Source organism: Erinaceus europaeus, chromosome 2 (genome assembly GCF_950295315.1).
Source record: "Erinaceus europaeus chromosome 2, mEriEur2.1, whole genome shotgun sequence".
Taxonomy (NCBI): domain Eukaryota; kingdom Metazoa; phylum Chordata; class Mammalia; order Eulipotyphla; family Erinaceidae; genus Erinaceus; species Erinaceus europaeus.
The window spans coordinates 184,638,072-184,660,940 of NC_080163.1; the positions used below are offsets into that span (position 1 = coordinate 184,638,072).

Genomic DNA, 22,869 nt, shown 5'->3' on the forward strand with positions numbered 1-22,869 from the left:
GCTCTGCGAGCAGTGGATTCATAGTGCAGGCACTGAGCCCCAGCAATAACCCTGGAGGCAAAAAAAAAAAAAGATGCATAATTTGAAATGTTAAGGTTAAGACACATACTTTAAATTAAGTTGGGGCTGAGGAGACAGGTTGATGGTTCTGCAAATGACTTTCTTGCCTGAGGCTCTGAGGTCCCAGATCTAATCCCCAGCACCACCATCAGCCAGAGCTGAGCAGTGCTTTGCCCCTCGTCTCTCTCTCTCTCTCTGTATTTTTCTCTGCATTGCTCTCATTAAAATATTTTAAGAGAGAGAACCACTCTTATAAATGAGTTGGTGATATTTTAGTGTTTACTAGGTAACAAAGAAAAAAGTAGAAAAATTAAAATATATATCTAGGAGAAATGTGGAAATGCTCCCTAATTTCATAACTCAGTATTTCCTCAATTAAGCACATGTGGCACAAAACGCAAGGACTAGTGTAAGGATCCCGGTTCGAGCCCCTGGCTCCTCACCTGAAGGAGAGTCGCTTCACAGGCGGTGAAGCAGGTCTGCAAGTATCTATCTTTCTCTCCCCCTCTGTCCTATCCAACGATGATGACAACAATGATAACAACAACAACAAAAAAAAAAAACAAGGGCAACAAAAGGGAATAAATAAATGCTTTGCCAGTGTTGCCTTTTTATAAATAAAAGTTAAAAAATGAATAAACTGAGGAACAGAACAGTGCATTGTTTGCTCAATTCAATCCAGTCAATAATTGGTGGGAGTTACATAGTGTTAAGTAAGAAGTATGTCATGGAGAAAGGCACATCCAGAAAAATTTTAATAGGATCATTTTCTACTAGGACTCTGAAAAACTTAACACATTCTGAATGACAACAGGAGATTTTTCTATATTGTCATTAACATTTAATTTTTTTCTTTCTTTATTAATTGGATAGAGACAGCCAGAAATCAGGAGGGAAGGGGGAGATAGAGAGGAAGAGAGAGAGAGAGCGCGACCTGCAGCCCTGCTTCACCACTTGCAAAGCTTTCCCCCTGCAGATGGGGACCGAGGTTCAAACCTGGGTCCTTGTGCATTGTAACATGTGCACTCAACCATGTGCACCACCACCTGGCCCCTTTCATTAACATTTTTTTTTCAGCACAAGTTTTCTGTGGCTTAATAAATAGTGTTAGGGCCCCTTTCCCATTCCATATTTACTGAGTTTTCTTGAGTTATCTGGAAGTGACAACTGATGGCTTTCAGACATGAATCACTTTACATTACACATGATCTAGTAGTGAATCACATCTGAACTCCGCATAACGGCCTTCCCCTATCCTTAATAATCAAAGTTTTCTAATCAGTATGGATTCTGTAGTGTTCAATGAGCTGGGAGCCAAGAATAAAGGCCTGTCCACATTCTCTACATTCGTAAGGTTTGATACCTGGATGAATTCTCTGATGTTCAGTAAGTTGTGAACTACGGATAAAGGCCATTCCACATTCTCTACACTGATAGGGTTTCTCACAAGTGTGAATTCGCTGATGATGAGTCAGTTGTGAAACACGAATAAAGGCTTTCCCACACTCCTTACATTCATAGGGCTTGTCACCTGTATGGATTCTCTGATGTTGAATAAGGTATGAACTTCGACTAAAGGCCTTCCCACAGTCCTTACATTCATAGGGTCTGTCACCAGTGTGAACTCTCTGATGTCGGGTAAGTTGTGCACGCTGTCTAAAGGCCTTCCCACAGTCCTTACAATCATAGGGTTTCTCACCAGAATGAATCCTTTGATGCCGAGTAACTTCTGAGCTATGAATAAAGCCCTTTCCACATTCCTTACATTCATACGGTTTCTCACCGGTATGAATTCTCTGGTGTACAGTAAGTTGTGAATGCTGTCTGAAGGCTTTTCCACATTCTTGACAATGATAAGGTCTAGCACCTGTGTGAATCCTCCGATGAACAGTAAGTTGTGAGCCACGAATAAAAGCCTTCCCACAGTCTTTACAAACATAAGGTTTCTCACCGGTGTGAATTCTTTGATGCAGAATAAGTTGTGAGTGCTGTCTGAAGGTCTTTCCACATTCTTTACATTGGTAGGGTTTTACACCTGTATGCAGTCTCTGGTGTAGTATAAGTTCAGAAGTGTGACCAAAGGCTTTCCCACACTCCTTGCATTCGTTAGGTTTCGCACCTGTATGGATTCTCTGATGTTGAGCAAGGTGTGAAGTGCGACTAAAGGCTTTCCCACATTCTTTACATTCAAAGGGCTTTTCACCAGTATGAGTTTTCTGATGTTGAATAAGGTGTGAAGCATGGCTAAATGCTTTTCCACATTCATTACAAGCAATTAGCTGTTCACTGGTCTCATTTCTTTGCTGTAGCATGAGGGATGTATGATGTTCTAAAGTGGGCATGCTCTCACAGGTGATTTGCACTTGCTTCAAAGAGAACTCCTGATTTCTTAGTCTCTCATGCTGACCTTTGTATTCCCAGTTATCAATAAAATGGGAGCCCTCAAAACCACAGTATTTAAGCCTTTCCATTATCTCCCAGTTCAGTGGCTCTACTTCAAGACTATCTTTTTGTGAACATTTCTCATGACTGGAATCCACATCTGAAAAAAAATATGTGTAGAAGTTTTTCTAAGAAAAATAAAAATTTCTATCAGAGCAGAGCAACAAAATACATGAACTCCAGAAAGCATTAGAGGGCAGAGAGAATAGAATCTATGAGGCTGAAGACAGAATTAGCAAGATTGAGGATGAATTAGAGACAACTGAAAAAGAAGTAAGAGATCTCAAAAAGAGATTAAGAGATGCTGAAAACAACAACAGAGTCCTATGGGATGACTTCAAAAGAAACAATATACGCATTATTGGCTTACCAGAGGAAGAAAGAGAAGGGGAGGAAGAAAGCATTCTCCAGGCCATAATAGCTGAAAATTTCTCTAGTCTAGACAACACCAAAGACATAAAGATTCAAGAAGCCCAGAGGGTCCCAAACAGAATTAACCCAGACCTAAAGACACCAAGACAAGTCATACTTAGATTGGAAAGGAATAAGGATAAAGAAAAGATCCTCAAGGCTGCAAGAGAAAAACAAAGAGTCACCTACAAAGGAAAACCCATAAGATTAGCAGCAGACTTCTCCATACAAACACTACAGGCCAGAAGAGAATGGCAAGATATCTATTGAGTGCTCAATGAGAAAGGCTTTCAGCCAAGAATACTATATCCTGCTAGACTGTCATTCAGACTAGATGGAAGCACCAAAACCTTCTCAGATAAGCAACAGTTGAAGGAAGCAACCATCACCAAGCCTGCCCTGAAAGAAGTTCTGAAAGGTCTCCTATAAACAGTCAGACCACCACAAATAGGACATATATCAAAACACTCTAAAACTCTACAAGAATGGCGTTAAAATATCTTCAATCTTTGATATCAATAAATGTCAATGGCCTGAATTCACCTATTAAAAGACACAGAGTAGGAAGATGGATCAGAAAACACAACCCAACAATATGTTGTCTACAGGAAACTCACCTAACTCAACAAGACAAAAACAGACTTAAAGTGAAAGGATGGAAAACTATCATACAAGCCAATGGCCCACAAAAAAGGGCAGGAACAGCTATTCTCATATCTGACATAATAGACTTTAAAATAGATACAATTAAAAAAGATAGGAATGGACACTACTTAATGCTCAGAGGATCAGTCAATCAAGAGGACTTAACAATTATTAATATCTATACACCCAATGAGAAGCCATCTAAATACATCAAACTTCTACTGAAGGAGCTACAGCAATATATTAACAGTAACACAATCATAGTAGGGGACTTCAACACCCCACTCTCTCAACTTGACAGATCATCCAGGAAGAAAATCAGTAAAGACATAAGGGAGCTAAATGAAGAGATAGATAAACTAGAACTATTGGACATTTTCAGAGTCATTCATCCCAAGAAACTGGAATACACATTTTACTCAAATCCACATGGATCATTCTCAAGGATAGACCATATGTTAGGCCACAAAGACAGCATCAGCCAATTCAAGAGCACTGAAATCATCCCAAGCATTTTCTCAGACCACAGTGGAATTAAACTAACACTTAACAATCAACAAAAGATTAGTAACAGTCCCAAAATGTGGAAGCTCAACAGTACACTTCTTAACAACTTCTGGGTCAAAGAGGAAATCAAGGAAGAAATCAAAATGTTTCGAGAGTTCAATGAAAAGGAAGACACAAGCTATCAAAATATTTGGAAACAGCTAAAGCAGTCCTAAGAGGGAAGTTCATAGCTATACAAGCACACATTAGGAAACAAGAAAAGGCACAAATAAACAGCCTGATTGCACATCTTAAAGACCTAGAAGAAGAACAACAAAGGAATCCTAAAGCAACCAGGACAGAAATCACTAAAGTCAGGGCAGAAATAAATAACATCGAGAATAGGAAAACCATACAAAAGATCAATGAAAGTAAATGTTGGTTCTTCGAAAGAGTAAACAAAATCGACAAACCTTTAGCCAGACTCACAAAACAAAAAAGGGAGAAGACCCAAATAAATCGGATAGTAAATGAAAGAGGAGATATCACAACAGACACTGCAGAAATTCAACATATCATGCGAGGCTTCTATGAACAACTATATGCCACCAAGCTAGAGAACCTGGAAGAAATGAATGATTTCCTAGATACCTACCAACTTCCAAAACTAAGTAAAGAGGAAGTGGATAACATGAACAGGCCCATCACAGCTAATGAAATTGAAACAGTTATCAAAAATCTTCCCAAAAATAAAAGTCCTGGACCAGATGGTTTTACAAATGAATTCTACAAAACTTTCAAAGAAGAACTAATACCTCTACTTTTAAAAGTCTTCCAGAAGATTGAAGACACTGGAATACTCCCTGCCAGCTTCTATGAAGCCAACATCACCCTGATACCAAAAGCAGACAGGGACACAACCAAAAAAGAAAACTACAGACCAATATCTCTGATGAACATAGATGCGAAAATATTGAACAAAATTCTAGCCAACCGGATACAGCAGTATATCAAAAAAATTGTTCATCATGACCAAGTGGGGTTTATCCCAGGCATGCAAGGTTGGTTTAATATACGTAAATCAATCAATGTGATCCACCACATCAACAAAAGCAAGACCAAAAACCACATGGTCATATCAATAGATGCAGAGAAAGCCTTTGACAAAATACAACATCCCTTTATGATCAAAACACTACAAAAAATGGGAATAGATGGAAAATTCCTGAATATAGTGGAGTCTATATATAGCAAACCTACAGCCAACATCATACTCAATGGTGAAAAACTGGAAGCATTTCCCCTCAGATCAGGTACTAGACAGGGCTGCCCACTATCACCATTACTATTCAACATAGTGTTGGAAGTTCTTGCCATAGCAATCAGGCAGGAGCAAGGAATTAAAGGCATACAGATTGGAAGAGAAGAAGTCAAACTCTCCTTATTTGCAGATGACATGATAGTATACATGGAAAAACCTAAGGAATCCAGCAAGAAGCTTTTGGAAATCATCAGGCAATACAGTAATGTGTCAGGCTATAAAATTAACATTCAAAAGTCAGTGGCTTTCCTCTATGCAAACACTAAGTTAGAAGAAATTGAAATCCAGAAATCAGTTCCTTTTTCTATAGCAACAAAGACAATAAAATATCTAGGAGTAAACCTAACCAAAGAAGTGAAAGACTTGTATACTGAAAATTATGAGTCACTACTCAAAGAAATTGAAAAAGACACAAAGAAGTGGAAAGATATTCCATGTTCATGGGTTGGAAGAATTAACATCATCAAAATGAATATATTACCCAGAGCCATCTACAAATTTAATGCTATCCCCATCAAGATCCCAAGCACATTTTTTAGGAGAATAGAAAAAAATGCTACAAATGTTTATCTGGAATCAGAAAAGACCTAGAATTGCCAAAACAATCTTGAGAAAAAAGAACAGAACCGGAGGCATCACACTCCCAGATCTCAAACTGTATTATAGGGCCATTGTCATCAAAACTGCTTGGTACTGGAACATGAACAGACACACTGACCAGTGGAATAGAATTGAGAGCCCAGAAATGAGGCCCCACACGTATGGACATCTAATCTTTGACAAAGGGGTCCAGACTATTACATGGGGAAAGCAGAGTCTCTTCAACAAATGGTGTTGGAAACAATGGGTTGAAACATGCAGAAGAATGAAACTGAATCACTGTATTTCACCAAATACAAAAGTGAATTCCAAGTGGATCAAGGACTTGGATGTTAGACCAGAAACTATCAGATACTTAGAGGAAAATATTGGAAGAACTTTTTTCCGCATCAATTTTAAAGACATTTTCAATGAAACGAATCCAATTACAAGGAAGACTAAGGCAAGTATAAACCTATGGGACTACATCAAATTATAAAGCTTCTTCACAGCAAAAGAAACCACTACCCAAACCAAGAGACCCCTCACAGAATGGGAGAAGATCTTTACATGCCATACATCAGAGTTTAATAACCAATATATATAAAAAGCTTGCCAGACTCAACAACAAGACAACAAATAACCCCATCCAAAAATAGGGGGAGGACTTGGACAGAATATTCACCACAGAAGAGATCCAAAAGGCCGAGAAACACATGAAAAAATGCTCCAAGTCTCTGATTGTCAGAGAAATGCAAATAAAGACAACAATGAGATATCACTTCACTCCTGTGAGAATGTCACACATCAGAAAAGGTAACAGCAGCAAATGCTGGAGAGGGTGTGGGGTCAAAGGAACCCTCCTGCACTGCTGGTGGGAATGTAAACTGGTCCAAGTTCTGTGGAGAACAGTCTGGAGAACTCTCAGAAGGCTAGAAATGGACCTACCCTATGACCCTGCAATTCCCCTCCTGGGGATATATCCTAAGGAACCCAACACATCCATCCAAAAAGATCTGTGTACACATATGTTCTTGGCGGCACAATTTGTAATAGCCAAAACCTGGAAGCAACCCAGGTGTCCAACAACAGATGAGTGGCTGAGCAAGTTGTGGTATATATACACAATGGAATACTACTCAGCTGTAAAAAATGGTGACTTCACCGTTTTCAGCCGATCTTGGATGGACCTTGAAAAAATCATGTTGAGTGTAATAAGTCAGAAACAGAAGGATGAATATGGGATGATCTCACTCTCAGGCCGAAGTTGAAAAACAAGATTAGAAAAGAAAACACAAGTCGAACCTGAAATGGAATTGGAGTACTACACCAAAGTAAAAGACTCTGGGGTGGGTGGGTGGGAGGGGAGAATACAGGTCCATGAAAAATGATGAATGACATAGTGGGGGTTGTATTGTTAAATGGGAATCTGGGGAATGTTATGCATGTTCAAACTATTGTATTTACTGTTGAATGTAAAGCATTAATTCCCCAATAAAGAAATAAATTATTTAAAAATAAAATAAAATAAAAATTTCTACAGTAGACAACAGAGAGCAGATAAAATAAAAACCATAAAAGGCAAATTATCTAAGTCTCAAATGTTACTGTGAATTTCTCTTTTTAAAAGTTGTTTTTTACTTATCTTTATTTATTTGTTGGATAGAGATAGTCAGAAATTGAGAGAGAAAAGGGAGATAGAGATGGAGACAGACAGAGAGACACCTGCAGCCCTGCTTCACCACTTGTAAAGCTTTCCCCCATACAGGGGCTCAAACCTGGGTCCTTGCACATTGTAACATGCACACCCAACCAGGTGAACCACTGCCTGGCTCCTGTAATTTCTTTCTTTCTCTCTATCTTTCTTTTTTCTTCTCCTCCTCCTCCTCCTTCTATGATTTATTAATGGAAAAGAGTGGGAGAATGAGAATAGCGGCATCGCTCTGACAAATGTGATGCTAGAGATTGAACTTGGGACCTTATGCTTGAGAGTCTAATATTTTATCCACTGTGCCATTTCCTAGGTTGCTATTGTGCAATTTCTATAAAGCATATGAAAACGCAAATATGATGAGCAAATATGGTGCTAGGAGGGAGCTAGGAAACAAATTAAGTTATGGATCCTAGAGTTTGATATAGATCTGAATTATTCAGAATGTCTGTTAACAATACCTAAAAAAATCATTCTAGACTGATTCAAAATCTATAGGAATAAGGCTAATGCATATGATTGTGCATGTGCTTGTATATATATTTCAAGAGTAGACGTGTGTTCTTAATTAAGGTAAGATACATATTACATAAAAATTCCCATTTTGGAGAGTCCGACAGCAGCATAGTGGGTTAAGTGCACGTGGTGCAAAGACCAGCATAAGGATCCTGGTTCAAGCCCCCGGCTCCCCACCTGCATGGGTGTAGCTTCACAGGTAGTGAAGCAGGTCTGCAGGTGTCTGTCTTTCTCTCCCCTCTCTCTCTGTCTTCCCCTCCTCTCTCCATTTCTCTCTGTCCTATCTAACAATGCTGACATAAATAACAACAACAGTAATAGCTACAACAATAAAAAACAAGGGCAACAAAAAAGGAATAAATAAATAAATAAAATAAAAAAGAATACAGCTCCATTCTGCTATATGGTGGTGCTGGGGTTAAACTTGTAGAATCAGGGGCTTCAAGCATGAAAGTTCTATGCTCTAATAGACTGCACTATCTCTCTAGAACAGTTCTCAACCTTTTTTTTTTTGTCAGCAGCATTTTACTCCTCCAGGCTGAATTACATACTTAAAAGATTTATTCATATTGATTTCTGCCATGAGGATTATTACTGAGACTCTGTGTGGACACAATTCCATCACTCCTGGCAGACTCTTGTTTTATTTTGTATTTTTTAGAGAGTGAGAAACAAAGAGAAAGAAAGATAAGGAGAGAAAGAGATATCACAGCACTGTTCCAACCTTTGTGAAGCTTTTTCTGTGTCAGTACCCCATGTGGTGGCTAGAGGTTTAATCTCAGGACCTCATACATGGTAAAGTATGAGCTTTAGTAGCTGAGTTCTTTCCCACTCCCTTTCTATTTTGTATTAGTTCGAGAGAGTTTCACATTGAAAAAAGAAAAAAAGAATCCTAGGCATCACTTGCTGCATGTGGCATCAGTTCTCAAACCAGGAGCCTCAGTCATTTCACTCTATCAGCTGAGCTGTCTTCTTGGCCATTTTAATTGTAAATTGGGGGAGAAAAATTTCCCCCATAGGGTTTATCTCTGGGACTCTTTTTAAAAAAATATTTATGTATTTATCCCCTTTTGTTGCCCTTGTTGTTTTATTATTGTAGTTCTTATTGTTGTTGTTGATATTATTGTTGGATAGGACAGAGAGAAATGGAGAGAGGAGGGGAAGACAGAGAGGGGGAGAGAAAGACAGACATCTGCAGACCTGCTTCACTGCCTGTGAAGTGACTCCCCTGCAGTTAGGAAGCCAGGGGCTCAAACTGGGATTCTTATACTGGTCCTTGTGCTTTGCGCCACCTGCGCTTAACCTGCTGCACTACCGCCTGACTCCCTAATTATTATATTTTATGTTTAACCAGAGCACTAATTCAGCCCTTGTTTATGATAGTGCTTGAGACTGAACCTGGGACCTCAGAGCCTCCTCAGGCATGAAAGTCTATTTGCATAGCCATTATGTTGTCTCTCCAGCCCCCATTAATCTTTTGGGGAAAAAAAAGTGGCCTGGGAGGTGGTGCAGTGGCTACAGTCTTGACTTTAACAGCATGAGGCCCTGAGTTCAATCCCTGGCATTGCATATTCCAGAGTTATGCTCGGGCTCTATCTCTCTTGCTTTCTCTTCCTCTCATGTTAATAATAATAAACTACTGGCTTTAAAGATAGGCACAGGGCTATAATCAATGAATATAGGCAACTTCTAGAAGTTAAAAAAGGCACGAAAACTGATTATTCCCTAAAGCCTCCGAAAGAAATTCAATCCTGTAAACACCCTTAATTTATCCCAGAGAGTGCGGGGTAGGGGTAGATAGCATAATGGTTATGCAAAGAGATTCTCATGCCTAATGCTCCAAAGTCCCAGGTTCAATCCCCTGCACCACCATAAGCCAAAGGTAAGCAGTGAGTGCTCTGGTAAAAAAAAATAATAATAATAAATGTAAAAATATTTTTAAAAAAAGTTTATCCCAGAGTAAGTTGCAATCTGAGTTTCTAATCTTACACAACTGTAAAATGATAAATTTGTATTATTTTAAGCAAACAAGTAACAACTTACTACTGAAGCCATAGAAAACCAGTACAGTGAAGAAACAACTGAGTAATTCATTAATGAATCACATCTGTTCAGTCCAATTTTTTTTCCTTTTCCTTTTTTAATTGTTACCAGGATTATCACAGGGGTTTGGTGTCCACACTACAAAGGATGTACTTTGATGAAGTTCAAAGTATAATAACTGAGTACAACCTTTTTGTAATATATGTCTGGGAATGAAAAGAAAAGAATTCTTTTTTGAGGGAGATAATGTTTCACTAAGTGGAGTTTAAGGTTAGTGTTCCCCAGTGGCCTGGGAGATTGCACAGTGGATAGAGCACTGGCCCTGCAAACAGGAGGTTCTGAGCTTGATCCCTGGCATATATGCCAGAGTGATGCTCTAGTTCTCTTCCCACATAAATATAAATCTTTTTTAAAAGACTGTTTTATTACAAAGCAATTTGAAGCACAGCTTCAAAAATAACTTAAGTGGGGGGAAAAATGTAGTGGTAACCCATTGGCCTATTATACCGAATCATCTCCCCCACTGGACCAGCTCTTGCTCACCTGAGCACCATGGACCTGTGATGGCACTTGCAGTCACCCAGAATTCACTCCCTTGCTCCAATAAACAGATGACGGCAGGCTTAGAAACAGAAAGTCCTGTTTTTTGGAAAAGAAATGGAGCATGATTATACTTGTTCCAAAATTCAAACCAATCCCTTGGTCACCAAGGAAAAGAAGCAGTTTATAAAGTGTGAAGGCTGTCCACAGGATGAAAAGACAAGAGATGCTAATGGGATCACTCATTTCTACTTTCATAATGTACAAACATTTTGCCCAAAACAGTGAGCTGAAATAGATCCAGTAACTCTCAAGTCTCCCTAGGAATTCATGATGAAGAAACCAGAAATTCCAGAAGGCTGATCCTTGATTATTTAAGTAGATAACTCTGGTGGCTAGTCTGCATTTCCCCTCTGCATGCCCATTAATCCATTTTTTTTTTCTACTAGAGCACTGCTCAGCTCTGGTTTAAGGTGGTGCTGGGGATTGAACTAGAGATGCTGGGAGTCTCAGGAATGAAAGTCTCTTTGCAATAACCATTTGGCTAGGTCCTTCATCCAGCCTTGTTTTGTGTGTGTGTGTGTGTGTGTGAGAGAGAGAGAGAGAGAGAGAGAGAGAGGGAAAGTGTGTGTGTGTGAGAGAAAGAGAAAGAGAGAGAAAGATGCTGCTTTATGTATACACAATTTCATTGCTCCCAGCCTAACATTTTTCATTTATTTTTACTTCAGAGACAGACAATACAGCACTGGGATTTTCCCCAGTATTGTGGCATTCCCAGCGCTGTGGTACTAGGACTGTAGCTTTTCAATTGGCAAACAACACACTCTACCAGGTAAGCTGTCCCTCAATTCCCATTCCTTGCTCTTTCTGGTCCTAGTCTGTATCCGGCCCTGAGCCCCAGTACATTATAAGTATTACAGTGACCCTCTTGATTCTCATTGAGTTTGGTGATGGAAATACCAGCAGGAGACGAGTGAGTAAGACTGAAGAAAGTTGAAGTATTTTCTGTCCCTCTGCTTCTGTCTTTTATCCTAAGAGTTCTGGAGGAGGCTACAATTACTACCAGCTAGGTCCTTCTTTATCCACTGACCCATCTCCTGGACCACAGCTAGGTCCTCCTCCAGGACTGTAGTTCTCACTATCATTAGATGGCAGCATTTCCTCTTGTCACCCCTCTTGCCAGAGGGAAGAATGGCTTCCCACTACTGTGGCCTCTAGAGCCTTTATTTCCTGTCTGGTCCTGCATCACAGCATGTTTTTACCTAGTGAGACCAAGTTGCTGTAGTTCTCCAAGGTCACATCCTTATACAGGTCCCTCTGGGCAGGCTGCAGGCACCTCCATTCTTCCTGTGAGAACTCTACAGCCACATCCCTGAATGTCACCAGTCCCTGAAGCAACAAACCCTTGTATTACTTGCAAGTTAAAGGACTTTGATGTTACTTATTACAGCAGTTTTAAAAATCCTAAAGTGTAGAGAATAGTATAATGACTCCCACAAATCCATCACTGTGCTGCAACAATAAATAAGACTTTTTTTGCAAATCTTGTTTCATTTTTTCCTCCCATTTTTTAACACCTCAGTTTTAACCCCTGGAGTATTTTGCAGCATTTTCTACACAACTTACATCTCACCTGTTAGTAGCTAATAGATTAGACTCTTTAAACAAACAAGAGGGAAAAAAGCTTATGGGCTGGGGGAGATAGCATAATATTTAAGCAAATAGACCTTCATGCCTTAAGCACCAAAGGTCTCAGGTTCAGTCTCCAGCATCACTATAAGCCAGAGCTGAACAGTGCTCTGGTAAAAACAAACAAAAACTATTATTTTGTTCTACTTCCACTTTTTCTTAAAAAAAAAAAAAAAAGCAGCTAGGAAGGGGCTGGGGCTGGGGCTGGATCGGGTTAAGTGCACATGGCACAAAGCACAAGGACCAGAGAAAGGATACTGGTTCGAGCCTCTGGCTCCCCACGTACAGGGTGGTTGCTTCACAAGTAGTGAAGCATGTCTGCAGGTGTCTGTTTTTCTCTCCCCCTCTCTGTCTTCCCCTCCTCTCTTGATTTCTCTCTGTCCTATCCAACAACAGCAATGGCAACAATAACAATAATAATAACAACAACAAGGGCAACAAAATGGGAAAAATGGCCTCCAGGAGTGGTGGATTCATAGTGCAGGCACTGAGCCCCCAGTGATAACCGTGGAGGTAAAAAAAAAAAAAAAGCATCTGTTGGGGGTCGGGGGGTCAGACAGGTAGTGGCCCACCTGGGTTTAAGCCTCCAGTTCCCATTTGCAGGGGGAAAACTTGATAAGCAGTGGTGAAGCAGTGCTGCAGGTATCTGTCTCTCTCCCTATCTCCCTCTTCCCTCTTGATTTCTGTCTCTAACCAATAAAAATATAGTTAAAAATAAAAAACAGGGAGTCGGGCAGTGGCACAGCGGGTTAGATGCACATGGCGCAAAGTGCAAGGACTGGCCTAAGGATCCTGGTTTGAGCCCCTGGCTCCCCACCTGCAGGGGAGTCACTACACAGTTGGTGAAGCAGGTTTGTAGGTATCTTTCTCTCCCCCTCTCTGTCTTCCCCTCCTCTCTCCATTTCTCTCTGTCCTATCCAACAACAGTGACATCAATAACAACAACAACAAAACAACGAGGGCAACAAAAGGGAATAAATAATTTTAGAAAAAAGAAAAGAGACACATAATGCCTAGTTTCCTCTTTTAAAATTTATTATTATTATTTTTACCAGACCAATGTTTTGCCTCTGTCTAATGATGGTGCTAAGAACTGAACCTGCAACCTTGTAGCCTCAAGCATTGAAGTCCTTTTACATAGCCATTGTGCTATCCCCCCCTCTCATCTCACTTAAAATATTTTTTGGGGGGCAACTGGGGAGTGGCACACAGGGTTAAGCATACACATGACCATGCGCAAGGACCTGGGATCAAGCCCCTAGCCTCCACCAGCTTTATAGGTGGTGAAGCAGTGCTGCAGGTGTCTCACTTCCTCTCTATCTCCCTTTCCCCTCTCAAGTTCTCTCTGTTTTATCAAATAGATAAAATAAATAATAAAGGAGTTAGAATTTATATTTAACAATTTATATTTATTAATGAGAGAGATGGGAAGAGGGGGTGGAGACGGAGGAGAGAGAGAATCATAGCATAACTTTGGCATATGCGGTGACAGGGATCAGATTCAGATCTTCATGTTTACATGTCCAGTGCTCTACCCATTGCACAACCTTGCTGTTTCATTTTGGATGAGATTAAAACTGATCAGTAGGTTCAGGTTTTAACAACTTGACTCATCCAGAGGAACATCTAAGAGAGGATACAGAGAAGGGTGTGGTAAGAAGGAGGTGGTAGAGCCAGCGCAGCAGGGATGAATACCTACACCAGGAAAGAAGTGTAATAAGCAAGTTTATGTAATTAAGCTTACATGCTTTTGAATATCTCTAGAGGTAAAAATTCTGCTAGAGGCCTGGGAGGTGACAAAGTGTATAAAACATTAAACTCTCAATCAACAAGTCTTGAATTTGAACTCTGGTATTACATGTGTCAGAATGATCTTCTGGTTTTCACCTTCATTAATAAATCTTAAAAATAAAAAAACTCAGGGGGCCAGGTAGCGGTGCACCTGGTTGAGCACTCATGTTACAATGTGCAAGGACCCAGGTTCGAGGCCCTGGTCCTTACCTGCAAGGGGAATAACTCTGCAAGTGGTGAAGTACGGCTAATGGTGTCTGTCTCTCTCTTCTTCTCTATCTCCACCTACCCTCTTGATTTCTGGCTGTCTCTATCCAATAAATAAAGATAATAAAAAAAACTTTAAAAAAAATCCCTAAAATAAAAAAGTGGGTGGGGGGGTTGCTAGCATAATGGTTATTCAAAGAGACTCTCATGCCTGAGTCTCCAAGGTTCCAAGTTTTATCTCCCACACAACAATAAGCCAGAGTCAAGCACTGTTCTGGTAAGAAACAAACAAACAAAATCTCTTTCATGCAGCAGAAGTCTCCTATTCTCCAGACCAGTCTAGTCCAGTCTATTCTATTCTCCACTTGAGAGCTGCTCCACTCTGGTTAATAGTGGCACATAGGGTTGAATTTGGGACTTTTGGAGCCTCAGGCATGAACATACTTTAGCTCAGCCATTATGCTTTCTCTCCTGCCCTACTTTCTGTTTGTACCTCACCTTCACTGGGGCTTCAGTGCTTTTCGTTTTCTTTTCTTTTCTTTTCTTTTTTTTCTTTTTGGTTGCTGTTATTTTGGTTTTTTGTTTGGAAAGATACCACAGCACTTAAGCTTCCTCCATTGTGTCGAGGGCCAGACTTGAACCTGGGCTGTGTGCGTGACAAAGCAGGTACACCATCCAGGTGAGTTATTTGGCTGGGCAGACTCTTTTGTTTTCCTTTTAAAAAAAAATTTTTTTTTAATTAATTTATTTTAATTTATTTATTTATTCCCTTTTGTTGCCCTTGTTGTTTTATTGTTGTAGTTATTGTTGTTGTTGTCGTTGTTGGATAGGACAGAGAGAAATGGAGAGAGAAGGGGAAGACAGAGAGGAGGAGAGAAAGACAGACACCTGCAGACCTGCTTCACCACCTGTGAAGCGACTCCCCTGCAGGTGGGGAGCCGGGGTTCGAACCGGGATCCTTATGCTGGTCCTTGTGCTTTGCGCTAAAAAATTTTTTTAAAAAAATATTTATTTTCCTTTTTGTTGCCCTTGTTGTTTTATTGTTGTAGTTATTATTGTTGTTCTTGATGTCATCATTGTTGGATAGGACAGAGAGAAATGGAGAGAGGAGGGGAAGACAGAGATGGGGAGAGAAGGATAGACACCCACAGATCTGCTTTACTGCTTGAACTCCCTGCAGGTGGGGAGCCGAGGGCTTGAACCAGGATTCTTATGCCGGTCCTTGCGCTTTGTGCCACATGCGTTTAACCTGCTGCGCTACCGCCCGACTCCCTGTTTTCTTTTTTTATTAGATAGAACAGAGAATTGAAAGGGGAGGGGAAGGTAGAGAGAGGGAGAGAAAGACCTATACCTGCAGACCTGCTTCGCTACTTTTTTTTTTCTTGTAGGTGGGGAGCAGGGGCTTGAGTCCAGGTCATTGCACTTGGTAATATGTGCACTTAACCAGGTACGCCACAGCCAGGCCACCAACTCTTCTACTTTCTACCAGGGTCTGGGAATGAGTAAAATCTAGCTTAGTGGGACATTATAAACTATAGTTATAGGGCTGGGGGGACAGCATAGTGGTTATGCAAAAAGACTTCCATGCCTGAGGCTCTGAAATCCCAGGTTTAAAGCCCAGCACCATCATAAGTCACAGCTGAACAGTGCTTTGGTAAAAAATAAGAAAGAAATAAAATTTGCATAACTAAACACATAAGTGTGTGTGTGTGTGTGTGTGTGTCAGAAATTCAGTACAGCTAGGAGGTGGCACAGTGGATAAAGCCTTGGACTCATGGGCATGAGGCCCCAAGTTTGATCCCTGGCATCACATATGCCAGAGTGATGCTTTGGTTCCCTCTTCTCTCTCTAATAAATAAATTTTAAATAATAGGACAACTGTGGTCCAGGAGGTGGCGCAGTGGATAAAGCATTGGACTCTCAAGCGTGAGCTCTTGAGCTCAATCCCTGGCAGCACATGTACCAGAGTGATGTCTGGTTCTTTCTCTCTCTCTCTCCCCCATATTTCTCATTTATAAATAAATAAAATCTTTTTTTTTTTTTTTAAAAAAAAGGACAACATACATGGGCCTTGCAAATAATGACATCTATTGCTGTTATTACTGTGGTGTCAAGGCAGGGACAATTTCATTACTTTCATGTTGACTGTCTTCATTTTTTGTTTGTTTGTTTTTGTTTTTGTGCCACCAGGGGCTCAGTGCCAGTACTACAAATCCACGGCTCCCAGTGGCCTTCCTTCTTCTTCTTTTTTTTTTCCTTTCTTCTCTTTCCTTTCTTCCTCTCTTTTTTTCTATTATATTTGATAGGACAGAGAGAAATTGAGAGGGGGAGAGAGAAAGAGAGACACCGGCAGACCTGCTTCACCACTTGTGAACTTCCCCTCCTACAGGTGGGGATTGGGAACTCTAATCTGGGTCCTTGTGCATGGTGATATATATGCTTAACCAAGTATGCCACTGTCTGACCCCCCCTTTTTCTTTTTACTGCAGAGTCAACAGAGACAAAGGGAAGGAGAGACAACAGAGCATCCTGGTGCCATAGCACTTCCATGTGTTGCCAGGGCTCAAATCCATGCTGTAAACACCCTAAAGTATGTGACCTACCAGGTGAGCTATCTCTTGGCCCCCAAGAAAGTCTTTAAAAGTGAGTACTGGGAATCGGGTGGTAGCGCAGCGGGTTAAGCGCACGTGGTACAAAGCGCAAGGACCTGCGTAAGGATCCTAGTTCGAGCCCCCGGCTCCCCACCTGCAGGGGAGTCACTTCACAGGCGGTGAAACAGGTCTGCAGGTGTCTGTCTTTCTCTACCCTTCTCTGTCCTCCCTTCCTCTTTCTATTTCTCTCTGTCCTATCCAACAATAACAATAATAATAATAACTACAATAATAAAACAACAAGGGCAACAAAAGGGAACAAATAAATAAATAAATGATAAATATTTAAAAAAATAAAAGTGAGTCCTGTATAAGGATCTGTGTCTGAGTCTCTGGTCATCACATGGAAGCACTGTGCACAAGGTGAAGCTTCCCAAATGGCGGAGTGGTGCTGTGGTGTCTCTCCTTCTAGCATCACTCATGCTAACTGTCCTGAGCTACCTACGCCATGCACCCAGCACAATCTCATACAAGAACAAACTTGACAATGACAACAGTATGGCTGGAAGAAGTGGCTCGGTTCAATGGGTGAAAGTGCAGAGACTGGGGAAATGGCTCAACTGGAAGAGCATTGCGTTCATATGCCTGAGGTTCCAGGTTCAATCCCTAACGCCACATGTACCAGAGTGTGCTCTAGTTTCTTTCTCTCTTTGTCTCATGTGAAACTGTCTCTCATATGTAATCAAGTAAAGCACAAGACTTGTACCATTGAGATCCAGGGTTCCATCATGACCACATTCCAGGATGAAGTGAGTTCAAGCACCTGACATGGGAGTACTCTGGGTGACACAAGATACAGTGTACGCTCTACCAGCGGAGCTATTCCCCACCTCCAAAATAGATTATTTGAAGGACAGAGAAAATTTTAACTTACCTGGGCCATGTCTTTTAGTAGAAATATCTGAGCTGCTCCAACTGTTCTAGAGTCTTCTCTTGGGCAAGTATAGAGTCCTGAAAAAGCAGAGCAGGGGGAGAAGGGGCAAATCTCTCAAAATAAGCTTGTCTCAACATTCTAGGGAGCTTAAAACAATTGTAATCCAGTGTCTTCAACTGAGGAAACAGTGCAACAATTATGCAAAAAGACATCCATGCCGGGTGGTGTTGTACCCGATTGAATGCACATGTAACCAAGTGCAAGGATCTGGGTTCAAGCTCCTAGTTCACACCTGGAGGGAAGCTTCATGAGCAGTGGAGCAAGACTGTAGGTCTCTCTCGTTTCTCTCGTCTCTCTCTATCTCTCTCTCGTCTCTCTCTCTCTCCCCTTTCTATGTCCCCCTTCCCTCTAAAAAAAAAAAAAGAAGACATCCATGACTGTGGCTCTAATATCTGGGGTTTAGTTCCCAGCACCACCATAAGCTCAAGCTGAGTAGTGCTCTTATAAAATAGTAGTAATGATGATGATGACAGTGGATTTTAAAAAATCCAGTGTCTCTGCTCTGCTTCCTTTACTGTCCCTTGTCCCACCACAAAATATGAATATTAAATATTTCAACTTGAGCCCCCACACCTATGGACATCTAATCTTTGACAAAGGTGCCCAGACTATTAAATGGGGAAAACAGAGTCTCTCCAACAAATGGTGTTGGAAAAAATAGGTTGAAACATGCAGAAGAATGAAACTGAACCACTATATTTCACCAAATACAAAAGTAAATTCCAAGTGGATCAAGGACTTGGATGTTAGACCACAAACTACCAGATACTTAGAGGAAAATATTGGCAGAACTCTTTTCCGCATAAATCTTAAAGACATCTTCAATGAAATGAATCCAATTACAAAGAAGATTATTACAAGCATAAACCTATGGGACTACATAAAATTAAAAAGCTTCTGCACAGCTAAAGCAACTACTACCCAGATTCGACTTCCGGAGGCGGAGCTACGAGCAGCAGATCGCTTTCTCTCCTCTCCTCTCCTCTCCTCTCCTCTCCTCTCCTCTCCTCTCCTCTCCTCTCCTCTCCTCTCCTCTCCTCTCCTCTCCTCTCCTCTCCTCTCCCGGATCAACTAGGAATACCAAAGGAGACCACCCGGACCAAAACAAGACAGGACTAGAATGACCACAGGAACCCAGTAAATCACCCGTGAGTACAAACACACGTGGCTGGTGACAGAGAGGAGAGAGGGGCCTAAGGAGAGATTAAGTGACTGCTAACAGTTCAACAGTTTATCAGTGGAGACACCACCTCCAGTCTGCTCCACAACAAGGGGACAGCTGAAGGGAGGAAAGGACTCCCCAGAGACTCACCAAGTGCAACTCTGAGTCTCCATTGCTATTACCCTCAGAATCTGGAGCAGCAACAGGGAGGGACACCAGGGGACAGAGATCTAACCGGGAAACTCAGGAGAAGACCTATACCTCGGTGGCATAACCGAGGGGCTGTGAAAGTCTCTTTGCATAACCACTGGATTATCTCTGCCACAACCTGCTTTATCTCTTGGTCAGGAGTCAGTGATTAAGCTAAAAAGCCTATTGATAGTTTAAAAGCCCTCAGGCTCCCATAGCCTACAGGGAAGAAAAAAAATAAAAGAGGCTTTTACACCTCTGAGCTCCAACTCAGGGATTGAAAAAACTGTTAACTTCCACCACGGTAAACCCTTTAATTAAATTACTTAGACACAAGTCAATCCAGGCAATAGTGATCAATAATTTGAAAAGTACTGATAAAGGGAACTCATAACATAATATATAAAATGGTTAAAACAACAAGAAAAAATATTGGAGACTTGAACCAGGACAAGAGTCCAGCTAAAAGTCCTCCAGAGGGTGAAGCACAAAACGAGTTCAACATCCAAACATTAGCTAAGGAAATAATAACAAGAGTGAGTAAAGAATTTGAAAAAATTGTAATCAGAAATGCAGGAACAACAAATGAGAATATGGAAGAAAATTCTAATTATCTCATGGTTATTAGAGAGCTGAAAGCTGAAATCGCTGAGCTAAGAAGGCAACTAGCTGAACAAGCTAAAACAGTATCAGAGCAGGGCAACAAAATACATGAACTCCAGAAAGCAGTAGAGGGCAGAGAGAATAGAATCTATGAGGCTGAAAACAGAATTAGCAAGATTGAGGATGAATTAGAGACAACTGAAAAAGAAGAGATCTCAAAAAGAGATTAAGAGATGCTGAAAACAACAACAGAGTCCTATGGGATGACTTCAAAAGAAACAATATACGCATTATTGGCTTACCAGAGGAAGAAAGAGAAGGAGAGGAAGAAAGCATTCTCCAGGCCATAATAGCTGAAAATTTCTCTAGTCTAGACAACACCAAAGACATAAAGATTCAAGAAGCCCAGAGGGTCCCAAACAGAATTAACCCAGACCTAAAGACACCAAGACATGTCATACTTAGAATGGAAAGGAATAAGGATAAAGAAAGGATCCTCAAGGCTGCAAGAGAAAAACAAAGAGTCACCTACAAAGGAAAACCCATAAGATTAGCAGCAGACTTCTCCATACAAACACTACAGGCCAGAAGAGAATGGCAAGATATCTATCGAGTGCTCAATGAGAAAGGCTTTCAGCCAAGAATACTATATCCTGCTAGACTGTCATTCAGACTAGATGGAAGCATCAAAACCTTCTCAGATAAGCAACAGTTGAAGGAAGCAACCATCACCAAGCCTGCCCTGAAAGAAGTTCTGAAAGGTCTCCTATAAACAACCAGACCACCACAAATAGGACATATCAAAACACTCTAAAACTCTACAAGAATGGCGTTAAAATATCTTCAATCTTTGATATCAATAAATGTCAATGGCCTGAATTCAGCTATTAAAAGACACAGAGTAGGAAGATGGATCAGAAAACACAACCCAACAATATGTTGTCTACAGGAAAGTCACCTAACTCAACAAGACAAAACACAGACTTAAAGTGAAAGGATGGAAAACTATCATACAAACCAATGGCCCACAAAAAAGGGCAGGAACAGCTATTCTCATATCTAACATGATAGACTTGAAAATAGATAAGATTAAAAAAGATAGGAATGGACACTACTTAATGCTCAGAGGATCAGTCAATCAAGAGAACTTAACAATTATTAATATCTATGCACCCAATGAGAAGCCATCTAAATACATCAAACTTCTACTGAAGGAACTACAGCAATATATTAACAGTAACACAATCATAGTAGGGGACTTCAACACCCCACTCTCTCAACTTGACAGATCATCCAGGAAGAAAATCAGTAAAGACATAAGGGAGCTAAATGAAGAGATAGATAAACTAGAACTATTGGACATTTTCAGAGTCATTCATCCCAAGAAACTGGAATACACATTTTACTCAAATCCACATGGATCATTCTCAAGGATAGACCATATGTTAGGCCACAAAGACAGCATCAGCCAATTCAAGAGCACTGATCATCCCAAGCATCTTCTCAGACCACAGTGGAATTAAACTAACACTTAACACTCAACAAAAGATTAGTAACAGTCCCAAAATGTGGAAGCTCAACAGTACACTTCTTAACAACTTCTGGGTCAAAGAGGAAATCAAGGAAGAAATCAAAATGTTTCGAGAGTTCAATGAAAAGGAAGACACAAGCTATCAAAATATTTGGAAACAGCTAAAGCAGTCCTAAGAGGGAAGTTCATAGCTATACAAGCACACATTAGGAAACAAGAAAAGGCACAAATAAACAGCCTGATTGCACATCTTAAAGACCTAGAAGAAGAACAACAAAGGAATCCTAAAGCAACCAGAAGGACAGAAATCACTAAAGTCAGGGCAGAAATAAATAACATCGAGAATAGGAAAACCATACAAAAGATCAATGAAAGTAAATGTTGGTTCTTCGAAAGAGTAAACAAAATCGACAAACCTTTAGCCAGACTCACAAAACAAAAAAGGGAGAAGACCCAAATAAATCGGATAGTAAATGAAAGAGGAGATATCACAACAGACACTGCAGAAATTCAACATATCATGCGAGGCTTCTATGAACAACTATATGCCACCAAGCTAGAGAACCTGGAAGAAATGAATGATTTCCTAGATACCTACCAACTTCCAAAACTAAGTCAAGAGGAAGTGGATAACATGAACAGGCCCATCACAGCTAATGAAATTGAAACAGTTATCAAAAATCTTCCCAAAAATAAAAGTCCTGGACCAGATGGTTTTACAAATGAATTCTACAAAACTTTCAAAGAAGAACTAATACCTCTACTTTTAAAAGTCTTCCAGAAGATTGAAGACACTGGAATACTCCCTGCCAGCTTCTATGAAGCCAACATCACCCTGATACCAAAAGCAGACAGGGACACAACCAAAAAAGAAAACTACAGACCAATATTTCTGATGAACATAGATGCGAAAATATTGAACAAAATTCTAGCCAACCGGATACACAGTATATCAAAAAGATTGTTCATTATGACCAAGTGGGGTTTATCCCAGGCATGCAAGGTTGGTTTAATATACGTAAGTCAATCAATGTGATCCACCACATCAACAAAAGCAAGACCAAAAACCACATGGTCATATCAATAGATGCAGAGAAAGCCTTTGACAAAATACAACATCCCTTTATGATCAAAACACTACAAAAAATAGGAATAGATGGAAAATTCCTGAAGATAGTGGAGTCTATATATAGCAAACCTACAGCCAACATCATACTCAATGGTGAAAAACTGGAAGCATTTCCCCTCAGATCAGGTACTAGACAGGGCTGCCCACTATCACCATTACTATTCAACATAGTGTTGGAAGTTCTTGCCATAGCAATCAGGCAGGAGCAAGGAATTAAAGGCATACAGAT

The 22,869-nt window shown here is 40.5% G+C and overlaps 1 protein-coding gene across 2 annotated transcripts in view; it reads right to left on the reverse strand.

Moving 5' to 3' along the window:
• Nucleotides 1-650: 650 nt before the first annotated feature.
• The window catches only part of ZNF565 (zinc finger protein 565), a 31,512-nt gene continuing 9,293 nt past the window's right edge, over nucleotides 651-22,869 (reverse strand). For both annotated transcript variants that reach the window (XM_060185838.1, XM_060185837.1), the window contains 4 exons: nucleotides 17,967-18,043; nucleotides 12,017-12,143; nucleotides 10,758-10,853; nucleotides 651-2,602 (listed from right to left, as the gene is read on the reverse strand). In XM_060185838.1, the coding sequence (XP_060041821.1) occupies nucleotides 1,335-2,602; nucleotides 10,758-10,853; nucleotides 12,017-12,143; nucleotides 17,967-17,975 (1,500 nt within the window). In that variant the 5' untranslated portion in view covers nucleotides 17,976-18,043 and the 3' untranslated portion in view covers nucleotides 651-1,334. The remainder of the gene's footprint in view (nucleotides 2,603-10,757; nucleotides 10,854-12,016; nucleotides 12,144-17,966; nucleotides 18,044-22,869) is intronic.